The sequence below is a fragment of the Pinus tabuliformis genome, chromosome 7, assembly GCF_031772625.1.
Source record: "Pinus tabuliformis cultivar Carrire ecotype Pingquan chromosome 7, CPIR1, whole genome shotgun sequence".
Lineage (NCBI taxonomy): Eukaryota > Viridiplantae > Streptophyta > Pinopsida > Pinales > Pinaceae > Pinus > Pinus tabuliformis.
This window is the reverse complement of record NC_142293.1, coordinates 189,174,508-189,200,997: the sequence shown is the minus strand read 5'-3', so window position 1 is coordinate 189,200,997 and position 26,490 is coordinate 189,174,508. Positions and strand designations below refer to the sequence as shown.

At 39.4% G+C, this 26,490-nt stretch overlaps 1 protein-coding gene across 2 annotated transcripts in view; it reads left to right on the top strand.

The window, feature by feature from the left end:
• Window positions 1-26,490, top strand: part of LOC149246492 (protein HASTY 1-like) — a 330,616-nt gene that overhangs the window by 59,705 nt on the left and 244,421 nt on the right. For both annotated transcript variants that reach the window (XM_089457942.1, XM_089457941.1), the window contains exons 3-9: window positions 23,426-23,569; window positions 23,828-23,908; window positions 24,109-24,178; window positions 24,343-24,413; window positions 24,493-24,656; window positions 24,774-24,842; window positions 24,933-25,170. In XM_089457942.1, coding sequence (XP_089314068.1) covers window positions 23,426-23,569; window positions 23,828-23,908; window positions 24,109-24,178; window positions 24,343-24,413; window positions 24,493-24,656; window positions 24,774-24,842; window positions 24,933-25,170 — 837 coding nt within the window. The remainder of the gene's footprint in view (window positions 1-23,425; window positions 23,570-23,827; window positions 23,909-24,108; window positions 24,179-24,342; window positions 24,414-24,492; window positions 24,657-24,773; window positions 24,843-24,932; window positions 25,171-26,490) is intronic.

Here is a 26,490-nt window from a genome sequence, read left to right as displayed (position 1 = left end):
GCCCAGAACTTGGCACTGGGAGGTTGATGCAACTAAAAAAACAGGGAAAAGCATAAGATAGCCACAAGCAAAAACAAAGGGTGATCAAAATGCAAAAGATGGTTGGGACATACACATTAGCATGTGGGCAAAAGCCTAGCATGAGCTCTACCTCACTTGTCAGGCTAGGAGTAACTCTGAATGAAATTGTTGTGTTTGCATTAAGATAGAACATGGATATATACAAGGAGATGGAGACTATTGGGTTTCATCTCCCAATGCCTCTTCGTCTTCTAACTTCCTTTATTTTTGCTATTTACAACATTTACATAAGTTTTCCTAATCCCAAAGATTAGGTGTCAACATTCCCCCCTTAATCTAAAGGGATATTGGTGAGTCCAAGCATCATTTTGAATCTTTCAAACGTTTCCCTTCCAAGCGTTTTGGTGAAGATGTCTGTTATTTGCTCATTTGTGGAACAATGCCGTAGGTGGATTGTTTTGGCCTCAACATGATGTCGAATCAAATGGTATTTTGTATTGATGTGCTTCGTTCGATCATGGAATTTTGGGTTTTTGGCCAGCTTTATTGCATAAGTGTTATCAATCAAAAGAGGAGTTGAATGCACTTGTTTCTCTTGCAAATCTTCCAAAATTTTCCTAAGCCACACAATTTCCTTTGTTGCTTCAGCTACTGCCACAGAGTCTGCCTCAGTTGTGGAATCTACTGGAACTGATTGTTTGCGCGACCTCTAGGAGACAATTCTTGATCCAAGACTCATAACATAACCTTAAGTAGATACCCCAGTTTCTTTATCTCCATCGAAATCTGAATAAGAGTATCCAATCAAGCTGAAGTCACCCACTTGTGTATACTTGAGTCCAAAGTCTTGAGTTCCCTTCAAGTACTTTAGAACTCTTTTTGTAGCAGTCCGATGGCCCTCACAAGGCTTTTGCATAAACCTGAAGAGGATTCCAACAACAAATGAAATGACTGGTTTGGCAGTAGTCAGGTAGTTGAGACTTCCTACAAGTTGTCTGTACTTTGTTGCATCTTCAAATTCTTTTTCTGTAGTGGATGTGAGCTTTAAATTCTGTTCCATTGGAGTAGTCAAAGGATTGCACTCAGCCATGGCAAACCTGTTCAACAGATCTCTAATGTACTTCTTCTAAGAGAGGAATATAAACTTCAGATGTTGGGTTATTTCAATACCAAGATAGTAGTGAACATAGCCCAAATCTGTCATTTCAAAACCTTTCGTTAGTTCCTTCTTTATGGATGCAATGTAGTTCTCATTGTTCCCTGTCATCAAAAGATCATCTACATACACCACAAGATATACAATTGTTTTGCCAACTTTCTTGACAAACAAAGTTGCATCATCAAGATCATAATGTTTGAAATTGAGTTTCAGAAGATGCTCAATTAACTTCTCGTACTAGGCTCGCAGTGCTTGCTTGAGGCCATACAAGGATTTTACAAGCTTGCATACTTTGTCTTCCTGACCCTTCACAACGAATCCTTCTGGTTGAGACATAAAACATTTTCTTTTAGATCTGCATTCAAGAAAGTAGTTTTTACACCCATTTGCTGGACCTTCCAACCATTTTGTGCTGTCAGGGAAAAGAGTGTCCAGATGGTAGCCCATTTTGTTGTGGGGGCAAAAGTCTTATCATAGTCGACCCCTTCCTTATGTGCAAAACCTTTTGCCACAAGCTTGACTTTGTGCTTGTCAAGTGAGCCATCATCTTTATACTTGTTTTTGAAGACCTACTTGTAGCCAATTGGTTTAGTTCCCAATGGAGGATCCACCAGCTTCCAGGTGCCATTCTTTATCAAAGCATTATATTTCTGCATCGCTTCTTTCCATTCATCATGAGAAGTGACTTCTTTGAAGGAAGTTGATATAAAATTTGTAGACAAATTTAGTTCACAATCATAAGAAACATCCATATCAACAGAGGAAGCATGGTTGTCTACATCACCTTCATTTTGTCTGGTTGAGCTTCTTGTTCCCGTCTTTCCAACCTCATCAAGATGAACACTTTCAAGTGTTTTTGTCAGCCATTTTGGAGGACGTTTCTGAGGTGGCCATGGTTGCTCAGTTGACTGAGATGAGGCTGAATCAAGATTTAGCCTCCCATTTCTCTCAATCACATCACTCAAAGTGTCATCTTGATTAGTGGTTGGAGCTTCATGTGGGGGAGAGAGTGCTTTAGAAGGAGATTCCACAGATTGATTCAGTATAGGGATCCCCCCTTCAAGATGTGGAATCTCATTTTCAAACTCTTGAAAAGACTTTGCATGTACGAATCTATCCAAGCGATCAAGCTGTCACTAAACAACATTGTCAATCTTGGAAGATTAAAAAAATATCACATCTCTAGATAAAATAAACTTCTTATTCACTTCATAGAGACAATATGCTTTGGGGGTATTTGAGTACCCCAAGAAGATACATTTGCGACTCCTTGCACCGAGTTTGTTTCTCTGTTCCTTAGGTATCGAGGCATAACAAGTGGAACCAGAAACCCTAAGATGCTTCACTAAAGAAATGTCGCCATACCACATTTCATAGGGAGTCGTTTTTTGATAACATGATATGGACACCTATTCTTTATATACACAACACATAGAACTGCATCAACCCAAAACATATGCTTAACATTCTTGAAAAACATCATGGAATGTACCATATTCAAGATTGTCCTAAGGCACGATTGTTTGATGTTTGATCCCATGCCGGCGAAGATAGTTTTCAAATTCATTTGATGAATATTCTTTTCCATTATCAGTATGAATAAAGCCAATATGATATTGTGCATCATTTTCAATCCGTGCATGAAAGTTCTTGAATGTTTCAAAAGCTTCATACTTGTTCTTCAACAAATAAACCCAACACATTTGGGTGTAGTCATCAATAAATGTCATCATATATTTATTACCATTTACAGAAGGAACAAGCATTGGGCGACATAAATTAGAATGAATGAGTTCAAGTTTTCTATGTGCTCTGGAATGAGAATCATGAAATGATTGTTTGCTGTGCTTTCCTAAGATGCAAACATCACATTGCTTAAGTTTCCTAAGATTTGTAGGCAAATTAGTAACACCATTTTTCTTTAACAAATGAAGGTTGTCATAGTTCAAATGTCCAAATCTAGCATGCCATAAAAGACTTTATGGAAGTGTACCTTCATCATAGTGAGAATTGTATAAAAAGTTTTGTGCACGAGCAGAGGTTCCTTGTAGCTTCAAAAGTCTTTCTTCTTCTATCCCAGTGATGACAAGTGAGTGATCTGATGCTTTTTTGACCTCAACCTTGCCATCAAATATGTGAATGGAGTGTCTTTGTTGGCGAATGTGGACCAAAGACAAGAAGTTTCTCCTCAACTCCGAGAGGTATAGAACATCATGTAGAAGAAAGTCTGGAAGACCAAGCAATTTGAGCTTGATGGTGCCAAGCCTTGATTATTGGAGTTTTGACTTGTCTGCAAAGTAGACTGCTCCATCAACATTGTTAGTGAATTCTTCAAAGAAATCTCTTCTGAAAGTCATGTGGCAAGTTGCTCCTGAATCAAGCAACCAAGCATCTTTCCATGAAGCAAGTGAAGCATTGAATAAGTCTTCAGTTACTCCAGTGTTGCAATGTGCCACAACATAATGAGCGGATTCATGTGCTTTTCTTTTCCCTTTACTAGGTGTTTTACCTTTTTCTTCATTTCTTTCCTCCTCGATTCTTTCCCAAGGCTACTTACATCTAGAAGCATCATGTCAATCTCTGTTACACTGTATGCAATTAAGATCAAACCTTTCTCCTTGGAAATGTTTGCCCCCCCTGCCTCTAAAATTCTTCCTTCCTTTTCCACTTCGGCTACCTGTTCCTCTAGAAGAATCTTGTCCCTGATTCTTCTTTTTCTGTGCAAGGCACACAACATCTTCAAAAGACTAAGGAGCTGCCTTTTCCCCAAAATCCTTCTCTCTTTCAGCAAACTTCTTCTCAAGGGAGTCAAAAGAACTCTTCCTAAGTTTGCCACTTGCTTGCAATGACTCAAGATAATGTGAATAAGTGGGATATAGTGCCTTGACATAAAGAGTGACAAGAACATCTATTTCGACACCAATGGCTTTTTTGTCATGCATAATGGATCTTATTTCTGATGCCAAGGCATGAGGGCCATCATTTTTCAACTCAAGATTGAACAACTTGATCATTAATTGAACGACTTCTAGTTCAGAGTGTGAGTCATATAATTCCTTCAACTTCTTTAAGGCTTCAAAGGCATTTGAAAATGGTGAAATACGACGACTCACCTCTTCATTTAATGATATTGCAATCAAGGCATAGGCCTTGCTGTTCTTATTTTCCCAAATTGTAGGCTCCTTATCTGAAGTGGGTTTTTCAGGTGCATTGTCTCCTTCTCCTTCACAAACTCCTTCCCACAACTCATTAAAAATCAAGGTGTGTTTTATATTCCGGGACCACTCATGGTAGTTCTCTTTGCCAGCAAGAACTACTCCCACTATGGAGATGAGTGAATGCATTATAAAATCTGAATTGGGCCAAAAATTACAATACTTGCAATAAAAAATTGATATGTTTCTGCAATTAATTGACTAACATACAACTCTATCTTCAAAAAGTTTTCAACTAAGGATGCAACTTCATTGTTCATACAATATATACCATCATATATGAAGTTCACAAAACACTCCAACACAATCAGATCTCATATAAACTCAATCACACCAAATATATAACATAAATGTATTCCATCCAATTCAACGCACTTTAATATATGATATATAATCCATCATATATTATATACCTCCTTAATATATATTATATGCCCATCATATATGCCTCAACATAAAAAGAAAGTTTCGAATGCATAAATTTTATGCACATCGTAAATGATTTGAATGCAAATCTTCAACCAACGAATTTTTAATGGCTCAACGCATATGCATTCACCATACACCATTCATGCCATTGACCATTAAACTTTAGCACACCATGCTATTAATGTATGATGGAATACGACCATAAAAAATGGGACTTACCAAACGACAACAACATTTGAATATGGTCTTCAACGCACGATTTATAGATTCCAACATAACGCAAAACCAACAGTCATACAAACCAACAGAGGCAAAATATGTGAATGGGCTCGCATTCCAATAACCACACTTCAACACAACACCACGGTTATGCAATAGAGTCGGTCCACACCAACATATTCAACGCATACATATGCCCGTCACAACAAAGACATTAACACAGGTCCAATGCACAGGTTTTGACCAAATGCACATAGGTCCAATGCATAGGTTTCGACCAAATGCAACGTTCACGTTAGCATGCCCATGAGGGTAACTCCATGAATCCACAATTTGAAATGCACAAAGACCAAATTATATTTTCCAGAACAAAACAAAAGGTTGAAGGAGACGAAGCCCGACAGATGCAACTCAGATCCACACTCACTGCTCCAGGAGATTCACACCGCACCATGAATAACAAAAAAAATTGGATATATAGGTTGACACTTCAAATTCGACAGAGGGACAGAGAATAATGATAGGTGAAAAAATGAGGACAATGGCAGGAGTTACAACAAAAAAACTAATTTTGGGAGCTCGCTCTGATACCATGTTAGGGCAGGAGTAACTCCGAATGAAAATTGTTGTGTTTGCGTTAAGATAGAACATGGATATGTACAAGGAGAGGGAAACTATTGGGTTTCATCTCCCAATGTCTCTTCTACTTTTAACTTCCTTTATTTTTGCTATTTACAATATTTACATAAGTTTTCCTAATCCATAATATTATGTGTCAACATCACTCATTATGGCCATTGTGTAGTTCTTGAGCACATGTTGCTCTTCATATTATGAGAAGGAATCCCTGCATCTCCCAACCCGTGGTGGGCAATGAGTTGCCTTACCATTAAGGGGGTAATAACTATTATACATCATACAAAGCAAATTCTAACCCTTTAAGCTACGAGTAGTAATACAAAGAAAAAATCAAGAAAAGTAAAAGGCACACAAGAGAGGTGGAAAAACAAAGACAGAGTTGGTAGCGTCATTGTTCACATTAAACCTATCAATTGAAGGGTGGACCAAGGACATGTCATTTCCCCTTAGGGATTGGAAACACCTAATAGGGTGCTCTATTAGCCACTCCTACTTAGGGAGTGTTACCGCTCAAACTAGCAGGGGGTCTAGAGGAGCACTTGCTAGCTAGGTCAAGAGCAACAATGAAGCTAAAGCCCACTGTCACCACAACTAAAGTTTCTTACTCTTTACGGACTTTCGCCGATGGGAGAAGACCCGATATATAGAGAATCACTTAGATAGATCAACTAAGATGGGCGTGAAGTGATTTCGGTGACCCTTTTGTAGGTTTTAACCCTATATAGAAATTACTTGCATATGAATACTAAAACACAACAATAAACAATGCGAAAGCATAACACATAAAACACATATACACAAAGATTTTCTCCTAGATCCCAAAACCGGGACTACCAACTTGATTTTTTCATTATGTTCCTTTCACTGTTACAATACATATTTATACATGCCGATGCATCCAATACCATGGATCGAAAACCATCGCGTCCAAAACCATGGACCGACAACCATCGCGTCCAAAACCATGTGTGAAAACCATGCACAAAACCATAGGTAGGTCCGCCCAACTTAATATAGGGTCCAAAATTTCTTTTTCTCTAGGGCGCTGCCCCAGACCTCGTAGAGGGGGGCTAATCGCCCCCTCAAACCTCCCCGTACAGGGGTGTTGCTGCCCCCCTTGTGACCCCCACACTGTGCAGTCGGCGCAACAAAGGGGGGTTCCGTCCCCCCTCTAAATCGCCCCCCTCAAACCCCCCTGTACAGGAGTGTTGCTGCCCCCCCACTGCGTAGTCGGCACAACAAAGGGGGGGCTCCATCCCCCCTCTAACCCCCCCATAAACTATGTAGGCTAGTCGTGGAAAGAATATAACACAATCCAACATGATCTTGGTGACCCTTTTGTAGGGGAGGCTCAAGAATGGGACTCGCTCGCTTCTTAAGCAAGGTACAAAGCTGTCTAGGATAAGGGGGTGATGATTTAAGGGTTAGATTCAAATAGTGTGAATTGTAAAGGAGCTTCCAAAACTCTAAAATCCTTATTGAACATGGTTTCGCAAGTGGTTTTTGAAGAATTGACTTTTCAAAGGTATGGGACCACACGGGACCAAGTCGACCCAAGTTAGGTCAAGAGGAGGGAGTCTAGCAACCAATGATAGATTTGACCTAAACAAGGAGGAGAAGGGGATTAAAGAAATGATTTTTACTCAAAGGTGCAAAATGATCCCTATGAGGAACTAGCCAAGGGAATCTTATGGAAAAAACAAATCTCGAGGCTAGGCCTCGGGATTTATCACAATCCCACTGTTGGAATTTCCTCAAATTTGGAGTAGGCTTAGGAGACACACCAACGCAGTAGAGGCCAAGAGATCAATTTTTTCTTATGGGTGGTTTCTTGGGAAAATGATGCCCTAGGAGCCCTAATGTGGCTTGACCTAGAATAAAGAAGGAGAGGTAAAGAAAAATGTTTTTTTGAGTGATCACCTTATGGTAGACCAGTGCCTAATCCCTTGGGGAGGTTGGAGTCAAGAAGAATATGAAGATAGACTTCGTTTCTAGGTCAAGGAGGCTTTAAGACCAACTTCGCTTGTCATTTATGGCAAAGGAGAGTGACCTTAAAAGATTTTATACTTCGTTTGCAAGGTGAAGTGGCTTGTCAAAATAAATTCGATAATAGAATTATCCTTAGGAAAATTCGTTCAACATACATGGCCCATATATAGAGATATGCTATATAGAAACACCATTCCACAATTTCGCAATAAATGCATGCAACAACTAGCCATAGTATAGCGAAAATCTCATTTTAAATGCATGTGACAAAGAAAAAGAATAATAGCATATAATTTGTACTTACATGTAAGAGAATATATCCAACCATCAATAAACTTTCCAATCATGAAGCTCCAAGACAAGAAAAGATAATCCTTACATCAAAATTCATCCAGTCTCCAAACATTTCGTCCACCAAGAAGGAATAGCGAAAATCTCAATAGTGGTACAAGTCCAAACCAAGTGATGATAAGAAATGAACTCTCATCATTTGTACTTATACTCTTCTAATGAGTTCAATTTACTTATTTGAGCCTACATTAGCCCCCAAATAAAAATAATGTGCACATAGCTAACTTTTAGTGACAAGCGCACCAAACTAGCTCATAAACAAAATAACAAGCCTCTCAAGAGGTCTAGTAATCAATAATGCATTTCGCTGGGCTCTCAAAGAAGCCTGATGAAGTCCATAAGTGCCAAAATGATGAATTGGACTTCCAAAAGTAATGGACAAGGGGTTGGCCCATTGCTCTCCACATAAACCTGTGTTGCTCCCAATGGCTGGTGAGGGCACAGAAGTGACCTCAGGGGTCTCCAAGTAAGTCGAAGATGCCTATAGACCATCTGTAAGGGCTCAAATGATGGTGTAAGTGATGCCACATCAGCATGCAAGTCCTAGGTCATTTGTCAAGTGCATGGTACAACCGTGGGGCTGGTTGCGCAAAGGTGAGCTAGGTGCATCTTCCTCGTTCAATAGATGAATCTCAAGCAATCTTTGAACATCTATGGGGATCCATGGAGTGTTCTCTACTGTTGTGGAAGTCCATGGCATTCAACGCACACCCTACATGTGCCAATTTAGCCCTCTAGAGGGTTAGGACCTCATATTGGGAGACAAAACCCAAGATGGAGACCACATGCAATCCTACATAAGATCCATTGTGTCCCCTAGCGTTCCAGTACAACAACCTACAAGTCATCAAGGAAATTGACTTAAAGAACTTACCAACCATAGACAAAATAGGTGGGGACTTCATAATGACATGCCCTTCCATAATGGGCTTTAGCATGTGCTAATGTCTCCAAGCTCCAAATAGGGTTAACCAAGTATCCTATTAGGTGGTTTCTACTTCTAAAGTGTCCAAGGTACATCCTTCAAAAGGTGGTAGCATGTGATAAAGAGATGAATGGAGTAGGGAATGAAAAGGGGCAACCCTAGGACACATGCTGGGGTATAAGGGTAGCTAGAAATAGAGAAGCCCACACTTGGGTAAATAATGTATAGGAGGGAGCAATCGTGGTACATGAAGTGCCTCGACCTTGATTTTTCCACCCTTCTTTATATGCCTTTTTTCTTTTATGATTTTTCTATAATTAACCCCTCGGGGCTCAAGGGGTAAGAGTATAATTTGTAAGATATAGCAGTGGATACCCCCTTTAAGGTAGGGTGGTTCATTGCCCACCATGGGTTGGGACAATCATGTGTTTCTAAATGATAAAAGGAGGCTCATCTAGGGTCTATAGGAACCAGGGTGATGGTCATGGCGATGGGGTAGAGTTCATGTATTGGCTTTTGCCCACGTGCCAAATGTGTTTGTCTCGACTATCTTTTGCATTTTGTGGTACATTTTCCTGTTGAATGTGGCCAATTATGGTTATACTTTTCTTTTTAGCTGCATCAATCTCTGGTGCATCATTCCAGGCCTAACCCAAGGTGTGGGCAAGGGGAGGGGGAAGGTCAACCCTATGTGGATCTAGGTGGGAGAAGTGATGAATGGAGTTATAATGAGTGGAATGGGAGTGATATATGTGGATGAGGGAGTGGGACCACACAACCAAAATCAGGGTTTCTCACGTAGTGCCAGCCCAAAGGTTAGTAAAAGAGATCCCATGGGACTAGTGTCCAAGGTTAACATCCAAAAAGAGGTATAGGGGACAAGAACATAGACCTATCCCATTCTTTTTGCTGAACCCCGCATTAATCCGTGCCCAGAAGTATCCATGATAAGCAAACTACAATACTCAATTACCAAATGACAAGGCGTACCTTTAGGTTCGGTAAGTCCATCTTCAAACATACGATCATGGCAGATGGGTGAGGGACCACATCACTGGCTCAGGTGGTGGCGAAATGGAAAAACGAGCTAGTTGGTGGCTACAAGGGGCTGCTGGCTGAGGACCATCTTGGAGATTTTTTTTTTCCTAGGGATATCGCTCACAAAATTGTGGGTAACATCTGGCTCCAACTGGGACATGATCTCTCGAAAAAGTGTACGGAGCTACTTGAACGGGAGGTCACGAGAACTCTGTCATCTCTTGGTTATCACAGATTTGTTACCTGCACATATAATAGATGAAAACACGGGGCAACATGCTTTCGCAAAGTCTTATGATCGCATATACTTGGATTAGACCCATAAAATCGACTAATATATATAAATAAATTTTCAAATTCAATCTTTAAATCTAAATGCAGCTAATCTATCATGAGAAATATCATGACATTAGTTCTAATGCAATAATCATCATGAAATGCATCCTACCCTAACATTCATATAATAATGCTAATGCTAAGTGTAATCATAAAGCCAGTGCAACCAACATATCATCATATCAATATACATATGCCTACCTCTATGACCACTCATGTAGAAAATCCTAAAGTGAATGCGGATACATTTGTATGGAGGATGAAGCCGGTGGGAGTGTTATAAAATCATAAAGGCAGAAAGATTTTCTTATACTTGATAATTACTTGTGATGTTCTTGATTTTTTATTATGATTTTTTATATCTTCTTTTAGTTCATCAAGCAATTAACAAAGCAATAACACATAAAACAATGGACAACAGATGTAGGCACTATGCTAGGGAAAAACCTCCCTTGAGAGGAAAACCCCCGTCGAGGGGAAAACCCAATCAAAATTCTCTTCCTTTCAATAGTATTCTTTGAGACTCTTCACCCTAGAAAAAGACCAAACTTTCCCTCCACACCAAGTCAACGTTCCAAATCTTCAACCTCTTTTCTAGCAACAGATAGAGAGAGGCACCAAAATTTTGTTTTTCCTCTTCTCCTTAGACTCCACCAAACTCGCACTTCCTTGGCTTCCCGACTTCATACTTCCTTTGGCTTCAAGAGATATCAAACTTTTTGTGAGAGAGTGTGTTCCAAATGAGTTCAACTTGCTTGTATTTATAGGCTCCATGTGAGGTCGAATTAGTGTCCTTAGGCCGACTTGATCTCTTCTAGGCCGACTTGACATGGAGGATACTTAAATTACATTTGACTCAATGCCTAACCTTTTGACATGATTTAAAAGCCCAAGAAGGGTCTCCTTAAAAGTACAATGACTCTATTGACTTAGAATAAATCCTAGAAGTCTTCAATGGGGACTTTGATGTAAAACATGGTGACCCAAGCATGAAACCCATGCTTTAATAAGTCACAATAATAATAACAAAAATTCTTTTCTTTATTCTTTTGACAAGTACATTACAAGATGACTCAAATACATTAAGTAATGACTGAACCTAGTTACATTTTCCAACAGGGAGGTGGGAAAGTATGATTTCCATTCGAGGTAAAAAGGAGCCCTATGAGAAGGAGAATAAGCCAATCTAGAAGTGCAGGGCTTTCCCTCTAAATACACATTGGTGGAATGAAGGGTCACTCTCAATCATTGTTTATAGTATCATGCTTTGTAGATGTTACAAGGTCGTGATGAGAGGGGAACAAAGGATGAGGGAAAGAAGGGGTGCAACAAATAGGTTGCTCAAGGTGATGGTTACATTGGAGAGGGGAGGTCACAGATTGATCAAAACCTCGAGGGTGCATCCAAAGAGATAAAGTTAAATCAATGAGGGGCTCTTCTTGGACACTATGCTCGGAAGGGTGAAAGAGCTCACAATCACTTGAGATTAGATGACAAGGGGTGAGGGAATCACTTGATGAAGACTCAAGATGACGAACAACATAAAAGGGCAAAGGGGAAGGTGAAGTTTCGATAAGACCCTTTTCCTGAAAATCCAACAGAAGGGGCTCATGTGATTTGAATATACTCCTGGAATCATAAGGAAGGTAGGTATGAGCAAGGGCCTTACCAATCCTATCATTGTTGGTATCAAAGATAAGGTCTTCCCAAAAAGGAGAATCAATCATCTCCAATTGCTCTTTTTCAAGCAAGGGAAAATGATGATTCTGCTTCCCAAGGATATCGATGGATATGTACTCATAAATAATGTTGGGGAGAAAGGGAGGGCCACTCTCAACCTCCTCCTCCTTGTCAGTGCCATAAATGGGAGCACAGTCAAATTGAGGACCAACAATTTCCCATTTCTCCCTTTCAATATGGAAGTAATCTCCAAATGTCATCTTCTAAAGGGAAAATGGGATCACCTTCCTCAAGGTTCTCAAAAAGAGAGTCATCGTGAGTAATATCCTTGAGAAAGGTAAGGTTGGTCTCAACTTCATCCTTCCCAACACGTGTTCTCAAAATCATCCTTTTCGTCATGCGGACCAAATGAGGGCTCCTCTTCTTGCTCATCACCAAGATCCTCAAGGTTATCTTCAACTTGGTTGGTGGATAAGAGAGACTTTTCTTCTTCCCTTTTCCCTTGAAGAACAATGTCTAAGGTATTTGTCACATGATTTTGGTAGTATGCTTCTAGGAGGAGAGCGCTAGTAGGGTTCTCTTTATATTCACATTTCATCTTATGAAGCTTTACCTCTTCTTTGTGCAAATGGAAGAATACTTCACTAGAATTACATTCCCCTACTAACCCCTTGCATGACCTACTATATTCAACCATTCTCTCTTGTGTGATTTGAAGGCTTACAGGATCCAACTCTTCGCAATCATTGGAGGAGATATTCCCTTTCTCATTGTCGTTGTCTTCCAATTTTATAACTGATGCTTTGCTCATTATCCTCACTCGCTAGTTAGAATATTCAAAGCATAAGTTAGGCGAGCCAGGTCAAAGAGGCGACTAGGATCCCTTTCATAGGAGTCCATCATGTCGAGTTGTACTTGTTGTGATCTATAAAACCTAAGCATGAGTTCTATATCCATGCCTTCCAATATATTTTGATAAGATTTTGCATATTTATTCCCATTCTTTTGCAGTTCTTGAATGTCTTGGTCGGTGAGTTTTGCAAATGTGGAACTAGGGCTTTGTTCTTCCATCGGAGTTGTCAATAATGATATCTCACTATGCCGTGTTGGGAACAAAATACACGTTTTGTGTCCCCGAACACGATGCCAAAATGTTACTGCTCAAGCTAGTAGGGGGTCCTAGAGGGGCACGTGCTAGGTCAAGAGCAACATTGAAGTGAAATCCCCTGTCACCATAGCTAAAGCTTCCTACTCTTTACAGACTTTCACTAATGGGAGGAGACCCGATATATACAGAATCACTTACAAAGGATAGATCAACTAAGATGGTTGTGAAGTGATCTCGGGGACCCTTTCCTAGGGAGGCTCAAGAATGGAACTTGCTTGGGTCTTAAGCAAGGTACAAAGCTTTCTAGGATAAGGGGGTGAGGATTTAAGGGCTAGATTCAAGGAATGTGAATTGTAAATGAGCTTCCAAAACCCTAAAATCCTTATTGAACTTGGTTTCCCAAGTGGTTTTTGAAGAATTGACTTTTGAAAGGTATGGGACCACATGGGACCAAGTAGACCCAGGTTAGGTCAAGAGGAGGGAGTCTAGCAATCAATGATAGATTTGACCTAAACACGAAAGAGAAGGGGATCAATGAAATGATTTTTACTCAATGGTGCAAAATGATCCCCATGAGGAACTAGCCTAGGGAATCTTAGGGCAAAAACCAATCTCGAGGTTAGGGCTTGGGATATCTCACAACTCCACCGTTGGAATTTCCTCAAATTTGGAGCAGGTTTAGGAGACACACTAGAACAGTAGAGGCCAAGAGATCGAATTTTTCTTATGGGTAGTTTGTCGGGAAAATGATGCCTTAGGATCCCTAATGTGGCTAGACCTAGAATAAAGGAGGAGAGGTGAAGAATTTTTTTTCTTTGAGTGATCACCTTATGGTAGACTAGTGCCTAATCCCTTGGGGAGATTGGAGTCGAGAAGAATACGAAGATAAACTTCATTTCTAGGTCAAGGAGGCTCCAAGATCAACTCTGCTTGTCATATAGGGCAAAGGAGAGTGACCTTAAAAGCTTTTATACTTCGTTTGCAAGGTGAAGTGGCTTGTCAAGATAAATTCGATCAGAGAATTATCCCTAGGAAAATTCGTTCAACATACATGGCCCATACATAGAGATGCTATATGGAAACATCATACCACAATTTCGTAATAAATGCATGTAACAACTAGCCCTAGTATAGCAAAAATCTCATTTTAAATGCATGTGACAGTAAAAGAATAATAGCATTAAATTTGTACCGACATATAAGAGAATATATCCAACTACCAGTAAACTTACCAATCATGAAGCTCCAAGACAAGAAAAGATAATCCAGACATCAAAATTCATCTGCCAAGTGCATGGTACAACTGTGGGGTTGGTTGGGCAAAGGTGATCTAGGTGCATCTTCCTTGTCCAATAGGTGAATCTCGTCCAATCTCTGAACATCTTTGGGGATCCATGGAGTGCTGTCTATTGTTGTGGAGGCCCATGGCTCTCAACGCACACCCTACATGTGCAAAGTAGACCAAACCCAAGATGGAGACTACCTGCAATCCTGCATAAGATCCAATGAGTCCCCTAGCCTTCCAGTACAACAAGTCATCAAGGAAATCGAGTAAAATAGTTTACAAACCATGGACAACAGGTGGGGACTTCATAATGGCATGCCCTTCCATAATAGGTTTTGGCATATGCTAATGTCTCAAAGCTCCAAATGGGGTTAACCAATTATCCTATTAGGTGGTTTCTACTTCTAAAGGGGATAGTATGTCCAAGGTACATCCTTCAAAAGGTGGTAGCATGTGATAAAGAGATGAATGTATTAGGGAATGAAATTGGGCCACATGCTGGGGTACAAGGGTAGCTAGAAAATGGGAAGCCCACACTTGGGTATATAATGTATACAAGGGAGCAATCATAGTACATGAGGTGTTTTGGCCTTGATTTTTGCCTTTTATGATTTTTCTTTAATGAAACGGTTCAAGGGGTAAGAGCATGATGTGTAAGATATAGCAATGGATACCCCTTTTAAGGTAGGGCGGTTCATTGCCCACCAGAGGTTGGGACAATCATGGGTTCCTAAATGATAAAAGGAGGCCCATCTAGGGCCTATAGGAACCAGGGCGATTGCCATGATGCTGGGGTAGAGCTCATGTATTGGCTTTTGCCCACGTGTTAAATGTGTTTGTTCGACCATCTTTTGCGTTTTGTGGTACATTTTCCTTTTCAACTGCATCAATGCAGGCCCGACCCAAGGTGTGGGCAAGGGTAGGGGGAAGGTCAACCCTATGTGGATTCAAGTGGAGGAATGTGGACCCAGGTAGGAGAAGTAATGAATAAGGTTATAATGAGTAGAAGGGGAGTGATATATATGGATGAGGGAGCGGGATCCGGCAACTAAAGTCATGGTTTCCTATGTAGTACCAACCCAAAGGTCAGTAGAAGAGATCCCATGGGACTAGTGTCCAAGGTTAACATCCAAAAAGAGGTCTAGGGGACAAGAACACACACCTAGCCTATTCTTGCCGCTGAATCCCCACATAAATCTGTGCCCGGAAGTGTCCATGATAAACAAACTACAATACTCATTTACCAAATGACTAGGCATACCTTTAGGTTTTGGAGGCCCACCTTCAAACATACGATCATGGCAAATGGGTGAGGGACCACATGGCTGGCTCAAGTGGCAGAGAAATGGCACAACAAGCTAGTTTGTGGCTGCTGGCTGAGGACCATCTTGGAGAAAATATTTCTCTAGGGATATCAACCACAAAATGGTGGGTGACAGGGAGGTAACACTATTTCGAGGTCAAAGCTTTAATTTTGGAAGGGAAGCTTTGTTTGAATTGTCAAATTTCCTATTACTTTCAAGCTTGGTTCACTTAGATGCAAAAATGATTAAATATACCTAACGATGTAGATGCCAGCACTGGATATTGTGTGTGATTGTTAGGTGGTTCCACAACCATGGCTTGGGCAACTAAACTAGGGCCCAAGTCTCTTAGAGGAACATATTGACACCCACAGATGGGGCGTTGAGAGCCATGGGTTTTTGAGGTGTAGGAAAGCATCACACATAGCCACAAGCGCCACCAACACCCATAGTGTTCCAACACTTTGCCTTACATTTATGACTTTTATGGGATGATGCACCTTGACCCAACATGCCCTTTGTTGACTTACCTCTTCACGAGGGATTGGCAACTGGTCCAGGGCCCAAAGGAGGATGGTCTAATACCTTGAGAGCCCTTAATGTTGGAGTGGAGACAAGCATTTTGACCACCTAGAGCCCATGAGATGATTTTGGTGCCCCAAGGTCAAAACTAGGGTTCCACTAAGGGAGATTGATAGAGACCTAGGGGCCAACCCCTAGGAGATGACTTAAGAGGGTCTCTACTCACATCATGGTACCCTGAGTCCTCAACGCTTGCTCTAAGCAAGCCTACACATGGATGACGTCAACTTCTTCTCTCATATGGCTCACACATGTGTGCTAGTTTGAGTTTTATTCATTGGCTACTAGCACATTATTTTATTTCTATAGGGGCTAGTAGGCTAAAATAGGATCACAAACTCCTCATATAAGTAGAGGAGGAATCATTTGAACTTAACGTCATCACTTAGGAGTTTCGGCCTCTCTAGCTGAATTTGACGTTCTTTCTTGCGGAGAACTTGGAATCTATGAATCCATTGACATTTGGAGCTAATTTTGCCTATCTTTTAAGTTTGGAGCTATTCTTTGGACCAACAGATGGAATCTTTGCATGTTATCCTGTAGGTGAACTTAGTTGTTGAATATCTATATTCTACATGTCTAATGTATGGAATAATGGTGATTCTAGGTTATGCTAATTGTGCCATAATTTGTTGAAGATATATTGATTGATGTCTATATAATTTATTCCATGAATTACTGATTGAATTACATGTGAATGAATGTCCTATTGGTGAAACTTTCTTGGCTCTCCCATGAAAAATCCATTATCTTTTTCATAGATAATTGCTTGAATTTTTTGTTGGTAGTTCGTAAAAAATTCGGCCTCCTTAGAAACTTATTAGTTATCCTATCAAATCATAGGCTCCATTCTCCCAAGGGACAAGGGACTGGTCTTCTTGATTGGTGATCAAACATTTCCTTCATAAATGCTTCTCTCTAATTTCGGCCTTTTCAAGGATAAGCTTTGAAATTAGGGCTTAGTGTGAATCCCTAGGAAAGGAACATTTTGGGGGTTGGAAAGCCTAAACATCAAGAGGAGGGTATTTGCCACAAAATCTCTCTTTTTGGTGGGCATCCACTTCAATCTTATCCATAAATTTATTTGCCCTAGTTTGTAGCCCTAGGGTAAAACTCTAGTTTGTGTTGCTTCAACTTAGAGGCTTGTTTGAGGGTTTCATGCACCTTTGTTTCATTGAAATTCATTATTGGAAACCCTTTCTTTGCATCTTGGCACTAGGTTCATCCACCACTCAACCAATCAATCAAACCCTAGGTCATGTATTTCCCTCCCTAGATCTCTATATAGAAAGCGAATTGTCTCCAATTGGAGCTTTGAGCCATTGTTGTGTCTTTCTTGTACAATGTCTATTTGAGTCACCTTGTCCCCTAACATTTGAATTCTATTCTAGGTGACCTTCTCACATATCGAGGCTCCTCCCATTGGTGAAAATTCATAAAGAGCAGGGGGTTTTGGCTATGGTGACAGTGGGCCATCAACCCATTGTTGTCACTTGGTCTATTTTTAGCCTTTGAGGGTACCCCTCTCCAAGTCGTGCTAGATTTTGTGGCAACAATTTTGTGTCGTTGCCGTGGACAAAGTGAGTCTACCTTCATGAAATTTAAATATTTAGCTTTATCCCTACCAATAAGATAAATTTCTCTTTTGAAACTCCAATATAGGAACGAAGCCCTAGTTCTTCATTGAACTTCAATTTCAAGTTTTGTAGGGTGAAACAAACATCTCTCTAGGCATTTGAATTCACCCTAGTGACTCCACACTTGATTATTATGCATAAATCAAGGTAACGACTTCTTGGGATACTGCATGAGTCATTCCTTGCTTTGGATGTCGAACGAATTCCTGGATATCCAAATCATTGTGATGCAATCACTACAATAAACATTCAAAAATTTGGTGGGAATCCATAGTCAATACTTGATCATGCAACAAGGTTCATCACATATGTTTCAAAAGAAAATATCATTCACCAGAATACTTTGATAAGATTATTCATTGTTTCTCTTGGAACATGTCAAGTTGATTTCTATGACCTTGGAACCATCACTCTGTTTCAAGATTTGGTTGAAAATTTTCTTCAGTATTGGAGGCCACAATTCATGACTGATGAAGATGCACGTAAAGGCTTGGCCAAAAGCTAGTTTTTTCTTCGTTTTTTCTGAAAGTGTAAAGTCTAAAGAAGATCATTCCCACCCTCAAGATCATATTTCCCTGCTAGATCACTTGAAAGAAATCCCAGGACATTAGGTTTGATTTAAGCTAAGTTAAACTAAATCAAGTTCTAGGAGTTAAATGAGTTACCCATGAAACGTTCAATCATTAACAAATTACAACATGTACCTCAAAGCACGTAAATGATTTCACAAGTAGATAACTGTAAGCACCGTGATCATTCATAAACAATAGATGTAACAATGATAAACAAATTGAATGAAATGCTCACAAATAATATAACCAGATAGAGACTAGTGCCAAGTAAGATAGCTTGGAAAACAATGATCAAATCGTGAGATATTACTTGAAATGTAAAACTTAGAAGTAAAATGCTTGAAGTAAAAGTACTAAGGGAATGAAGTGCTTGAATGTAAATGTACTTGAACTTGGAAATACAATTGCCAAAAGTAAATGAGCTTGCAGTGAAAAGTGGCAATGAGATAATGATAACATACAAATTGATGGAAAAGAAATGTGATGGAGTGTACTTGGTCTATTCTAGTTAAAGTTAGATTTTCACTTGGGTTTAAATGAATTTATTGTGTGTATGCACAACGTGCAAATGGGCGATTGCAAAAAATTAAAACTAATATAAGGTTGGTTTCCTTCAGCCTTATCCTCACTGGGTTAAGGAAAACTGCAAGGGGATTCTATAGGGGGAAGCTTAGGCTTCATTGAATACCTTTGAGAGCCCACAAGTCAGCCTGTTCGCAAGGAGGTCCAATGCTAAGGGAACAAGCCCAAAGCCTTACTTCACAAGTTTGATGCTCATTGGTTTCCCCAATCTCAGAATAAGAATACATAGAAGAGGGGGGCCCTAATTAAGCTACTTCAACCAACAAACTCTTTCATGATCACGGCAAGGATCAGGCTAGGCCTGTAATGGTGGAGAGCAGGAAAGAGTTTGATGGAGGTTCGTTACTCTTCGCAAGAAATGAAATCTAAGGTAATAACATGAAATAAAATCTAACCTAAAGCAAGAAATTAGGATTAATCTATTATAAGAAATGAATAAAACTAAAGGGAAACTATTATAGATTGTAAGTAGGTTAATCTAAAGGGAACCTATTATAGATTGTTCTCATGAAATGAATGTAAATCTAAAATAGGTTACGTGAGTGAATTTAAAGCAAAACTATTCGAATATTATGTGATGATTAAACTATTCTAAGGTTAATTTTAACCCAAGAAATCAAACCACGAAAAGAGACAACACACACAAGATCCCAATGGGGAAGAGTGATGCTTAGGGGATTACCCTAACTCCCAAAGTGTTACAATGCTCTATTGAATCCCTTGAACTCGAAGGGATCAAAAGAAGGATTTGAGGTTTGGGTGTTGTATTTTTTCATTTTTGCAGGTTGGATCAAAGGATCAAGTGAAGGAAGAGCTAGATCTAGGCCCTTGAGGGTAGGATCTAGTCTCTTAGAAAATTTGCAAGCTACCCACAGAAGAATTTTCAAAAAATTGAGGAGTTGAAGCATAAATTTTTTCTGAGCAATAGTTTCAAGGTTTTCAGGGCTCCTAGCCCCGATTTTCTCCTCCAAGCCCCAACGTCACCTATATGGCCCTCTACGTCAAGCCTTTCAAGCTTCCTAAGGCTGGCCGTAAGCCTTAGGGCTCTCGGCATGCTCTCTAACCCTTGCCGCATGCCCTAGAGGCCTTTTCTCCCTCTCCTCGACCTTCCTTGACCCTTCATCCTCCTCCGCTATCCCTCCGTCCTCCTTCGCTATCCCTCTGTCCTCCCTCTGTGGCCTCCCTCCTCCTTCGCTAAGCCTCCTTGGCCCCTCCGCTTGCCCTTGATGCTCCTCTCTCTTTAGCCACAGGCTCACAGCCCTAAAAGGGCTTGCGGCTGCCTCTTTTGAGGCCTTCCCTAGGGTGCCGCAGGCTTTAGGGCCTCAAAACCCTAGGCTGCAACCCCTAGTAGGCCTCTCGGCCCTTCCTAAGCCCAACGACAACCTCTTTTGGGCTTTCCCTAAGGCCTAATAGGCCTTTCCTGTAGCCGCAGGCCTATTGAAAGCTTTTCCCTTCATTTTGGGCTCTCTCTTTCCCTCTCTTGGCCCTAATCTGCCATATGATTATCTCTGAAAATCTTCTAGCCTGATTGTTGGTGTGTTTTGTAGAGAAAACTGGTTCAAAGTTTGTATTTTCAGGTATCAAGTCATTGGACAAAAATTGCACAAGTTGGGCTAATAGACTTGAAGGCCTAGGGCTTAAGGGTTTAATCTCCTAACCCTTGTTTCCTCATTGTCCTACTTGAGCAATTAAATTAAGTCATATCAGTGATAAAAACATCCTAAATTGGCCCTAAAAATCATTCATAAGTTGCTTGGCATACTAAGGAATAAATTGTATAAGTTGGGCAATCATAGATTGGCATGAATCTTGAAGTTTCTGTAACTAATATTTCTGCATAATAAATCTGATATAACAGTGGTAAATTATGTATTTGAAAGGCTAATCCATCCAAATTCTTAAGTTGGCTAAGTCTACTTGGGAGTTGGGTCTCTCTTTATGATATTGGGCAAACATATGCACTTTGAATTTGACATCTAAGCTAATTTACTTATTGCTGTCATAAATCACTTATTGCTCATAAAAAAATCATAGGAACATAAAGTGGACAAGTGTTTTCGTAGCTCAATATTTTATTGTTACTTGTTCCTAGTATTTACATTGTGGAAGTGACTAACGTTGTGTTTTCCTTGTGAGTTTATATGCTACAAAGTTCGAAAATTCACATCTAATATAAGCACATTCCAAATATTTGGTTTAAGTATTGTCCCTAAGTCTCTCTAATCCAAGTGGTATTGAAATAACTTGTTTCATTTGTGCATCTAATTGGCGGTGGTCTAGATTTCATCTAAGTGTTCTTAACTTGAAAATTTGTAAATCATATTGTTGAAGAACATTGGCTAAGAACATTTATTGTCTTTTGTGGATAATGATCATTGGCTTATCATACTAAATCATCTGTTAACTGTTGTTTATCATTTTTGGATCTATATTCATTAAGCAATTGCATCTTGTGGATATCTTATCTCTTGTTGGCACTGTTAAAATCTAACACTTGACTTTTGGTCGAGATTACCTTTTCTAAACATTGTGGAGTACTTAACATCATAACTTGGGTAAAATATAATTAATTACTAGAAGGAACATTTAAGTAATCTCATCTAAAAGTCTCACTCATAACCTCTTGCACAATCATACTAGTTCTAGATTGCATTAAAATTTACCTCCTAGCATAAGCTATGTTGACAGAGATCTAGGGCAACCCTTTTCCAATTAGCTTGAGAAACTCAAATCTTCTTAGTGGTTAACACAATGACCTTGTAGTCGTCAGAGCCACAGTCCTTGCAGCGTCGAAGGCATTGGGTGGGTAGAACACAAGGGGGAGGTATCGTTAATCAAATCACTGCCTGCTTCCCTTTGGCTTCCATTTCACAACCTACTCTGAAGACTGTTTCTCAAAACAACTAAGGACAGGTTCTACTTAGACTAGGCATATAATTAAAAATAATCAAGATCATTGCATCACACGTAGATTCCAGGGTTTGCACATCATACAGCTTAGTCAATCATTCAAGCAGCGGGTGCTCACCCTGTTACTTGGCATTAATTTACATTAAGCAAGAATTGTGACTCCATAAGGCACTGGTCTGATACTTGAAAATCTAATCTAATCATTAATCTTGCCACAATTTTACGAAGTAGCTAGGTCACTCATCCGTGTCTCCCAAGCAAGTTGGTTCCCAAATTGTTTTCCTTCACCTCATTCCATAGGGACTACCCCCATAGCTTGCTGTTGTGAGACAGCTAGAACGGAGTGGGCAGGGATCAGAGTGACAGCCCCCGCCCTGAGCAGTTGTTGCGGTGCCTGTACAATTTTGGCGACGACATGGTCTTCATTTTTGCTAGGTACAACGTAGCAGGTAACATGTCTGATGCTGCCATAGAATGTCCCAATGTACTGGACACTCAGATCACCAAAAGAGTTAAAAAATAATTCCACAATACTTGAAAAATGTGTGCAGATCTGTTGTGGGGCGATCTACATATCCTGAGTTGGACTCCTGTATCCATGTGTCGTGACTTAGCTTTTAGATGAACTGTTACAAGAAATTTTTTCAGCTTCAGGGGTAATTTGATTTTCCTCACCTCTGTTCATGATAAGAATTGTTGCAGAAAACCTTTACAATAGCTTCTTTTTACGTGAAGGCCAACAGAAGCGTGCAGATATGTTTTGTTGTGTCAATGGTTGTCCTAATTAGTGATTGATGTACTTTTATTTTCAAAATGTTTAAATTTTTTTACATCTTTATGTCTGTATTTTATATCTGTAATTTTAATTTCATAGAAATTATATCTATGTATAATTCTTTTTGCAGTTGTCTATAATGCGACTTTTTGGAAGCTTTTCATGTGGGTTTTTCCGGTCAAAATCCGGCAGCAATTTATTGGAATCACAAGTTTAATAGCTGGTTTCTGCACAATCAAAGTGTCCCAGGGGTTTTTCAGGGTGCTGAATCCAAATATGCAGTTAAAAAAACATTTTAACTGCAACAAATCAAGATTTAACCTCAATTTCTTCCCCTGGATTTCGTCACCGGAATCTCCAAAAAGTCGCATTATAGACAACTCCATTCTTTTTATGTGTCCTATGTGTTGTGTTGTGGGGGGAATCTACATCTCCCTTGTTGGATACTTGTATCCATGTGTTGTGACTTAGCTTTTAGATGAACTGCTATAAGAAACTCTTTCAGCTTCAGGGGTAATTTGATTTTGGTAATCTGTGTCCTCACGTCTGTTGATAATAAAAAAAATGTTGCAGAAAACCTTTACAGTAGCTTCTTTTTACATCAAGTCCAACAGAACACTCCTATAGTAGTTTTTCTATGCATCACTTATTTCTAATGTTTTATGGCAGCATCTAGTGCGGTTGCGATGGGAGGAGCTCAGCACTGAAGAAAGGGAAGAATTTGCAAAGATCACAGTTAATATGATTTGTGAAGTAGCAAAGCCTCATGAAGAATGGGTATTGAAGAGCCAGACTGCAGCACTTGTAGCAGAGGTTTGAACCATTGCCACGTTTTCCTGATTTTCATTCCTGTGCTGATAGAGCAAGCTTCTTATGTTCAAATAAGAACAAGATGGTGCCATGTTTGATGTTCTGTTTTATCTCTTGTATATTGCACAATTTCTCCTATTTTTCCTTTCTCTTTACCTTTTGATGCGATTACAAATTTAAGAGGTGCAATGAGTTGTCCATGTCTTTGTGCAGAAGTCATAATCTATAAATTTATCTGATTGCAATGTCTTCTCACTGTAGGTGGCAAGGAGAGCAGGGCTTCCTCTATGGCAGGACTTATTGGAAAATCTTGTCTCTATCTGTGATCAGAGTCCAATACATGTATGTATATGTATGCCTATTGGTGAATATTAGAGTGTTACCTAGCCTTTGGTATTATTTGTTCTTTTACATTGTTTTATGGTTATATTTAGCTTTAGTATATTTTTCTTGGGAGATGCGTCTAACACTCCCTTGTTAATTTAACTTGCTAAGATGTGTTTCGGTCCCAAGATGACTTTCTGTTGATCATGCATGTTTAGGCAGAACTTGTTGCTATGGTGTTGAGGTGGCTTCCAGAAGACATCACTGTGCATAATGAAGATTTAGAAGGTTCATAAGTTTATTCATTGTCATTGTTTTTTTTGGATAAGAAACTGACAGATATTGAATAATGAACAGTACAATATAAATATAAGAAAAACTATCATCTCTTTTGCTCATGAACAACTATCATCTCTCTCTTTCTCAAGTTCTTGTTTTCCCATCTTTCATAGGAGATCGACGGCGGCAGTTATTGCACGGACTGACACATTATTTATCAGAAATTTTGTCTTTTTTACATAAGGTAAGGGCAAAATTCATGTTAAAATTAGATTTTAATTTGTATGCTTGTTTAGGTGATAGGCAGACTCGCTTTTGTGCAGCTAGTTTATCAGCATTTTCTAGCAGTTCAAGAAGATATGAAGATCAATGAGATAGATAAAGCCAAACAGCATGCTGCTACAGTTACAGCAGCTCTTAATGCTATTAATACATATGCTGAATGGGCTCCTATATCAGCACTGGAAAGCTCTGGTTTGATTGATGTGTAAGCTGCAGCCTTATCATGCTTGATCTCTGCAAATGATTTATCTCTTCCTGTATTGTCATTGCCTTTAAGGTTAAAAGCAGTGCGAATGAGGCTAACACATACCACTTTTTACAGATGTCGTGGTCTTCTTTTTTCTGAAATTGGTCTTAGTGCTTGTGAATTCTTTAAGCTCATTTCTCAAAGGTATGCTGGCAATATCAACTTTATTCATGTCACTACAAGAGAGTAAATGGCTCTATCATAAGATTAAATTCTGTTCACTGGGTGTTGCAGGCGAAGGCCATCTGATGAAACTGCTGTGGCATTTGATTCTACTATCACCAAGATATTTCAGATCCTCATACATGCAGCTGAAGAATTCATCAGTCATCGATTTACTTGGACCAGTGATCTTAATAAGGATCAAGTTGACTTTGCTGAATGCCTATGTGAAACTATGGTTGCAATTGGCTGCAATAACTTGCAATGCATTGTTGGTGATGAACATCGGTTTTCTATTTACCTTAATGTGGTAGGTGCTCTTGACATATTGATTGAAAATCAAAGCTGAAATTGAGTGTTTGTTTGGGAATTGGAATTTTCTTCTACAATCCAATTGTTTAATCATTATCAGGAATACTTGATCACTTGGTAGACTACAATGGAAATCAAAGACTGATGAGAAGATATAAATAGCCTGCTACTGTGGAGACAGTCTTTGACTACAAGGCATCTCAGAATGAATGTTATATTTACTTTATTTTGTCATTGCATTTGTGCAGGCATAGGATCTTATTTGTATGCAATTATATGAAGTAATTCCAAAATCTAGTTTTGCTTTAATTCTGCCCAAAAATCAGAGCATGCACGTAAATACTGCAATGGAAATTTGAGAAAACCAGATATTGCATGGGATTGAAGGTTGAATTCCTGTGCATCCATCACTCACCAAGGTAATCCAGAATTTGTTAAACTGACGATCTTTAGTAACCCTTGTTCACAGCATAGGCTCCAACAAGTACGTCTGTGCAATAACATAACTATGACAATGATCCCAATTGAAATATAGTATACACCTTCTATGGGTCCAATGAAAATTTCAATAGTATGCCATGAGAAATGAATCCCTAGTAATTGTCCAGATTGTCAATGTAGATTGATTGCAGAACTGTCTGCTGTAAGTTGGTAGTTGAACAAAAGACAAATGTCATTTACCAGAGTACTGTTCTCCATAGTAAATGGGATGAATATGTAAACCTGGCCATTGGAGATTAGCCATTTCCAGATTTGTAACTTTGCCTGTTTGAGCAGAAAATACTTCTCCTCCTTAAGTTCCTGAAGGTTGAGTGAATTTATTTTGGAGTGGCAAATTATGTTCACTATGATTCCATTTACGGGATTTTTTATGGAATAATGGACCCTTGAACTTAATCGCATTATTGGTGATCCCAGTCCAATTACATTAATATTATGATAATGCTCAGAGATATTTGTGCAGAATCCTCTGAAACCAAAAACAAAGGCATGAAAAAAATCTAATTCAGTCATCTAGATTATATCTACAGTTGTGATAAGCAGCTTAAGTTTGTTCTTGCCTATAACCCTACAATAGTCATTATTACTGAGAGAGAGAGAGATTATGTCAAAGTCCACAGATGACCAGAATATTTCAATGGGTCTTCAAATTACAACCAACCATACTGGTGATATGGGAGTGAAATGCATCTCCTAGACACAAATAGGGAAGTAATAAAAAGCAAAAATACAAAATGATGAAAGCTAGACAAAGAAGACTCTGATATTGCATAAGAAGAAAAACAATGATTGTTGAGCTCTCTCAATGTCCAAGGCG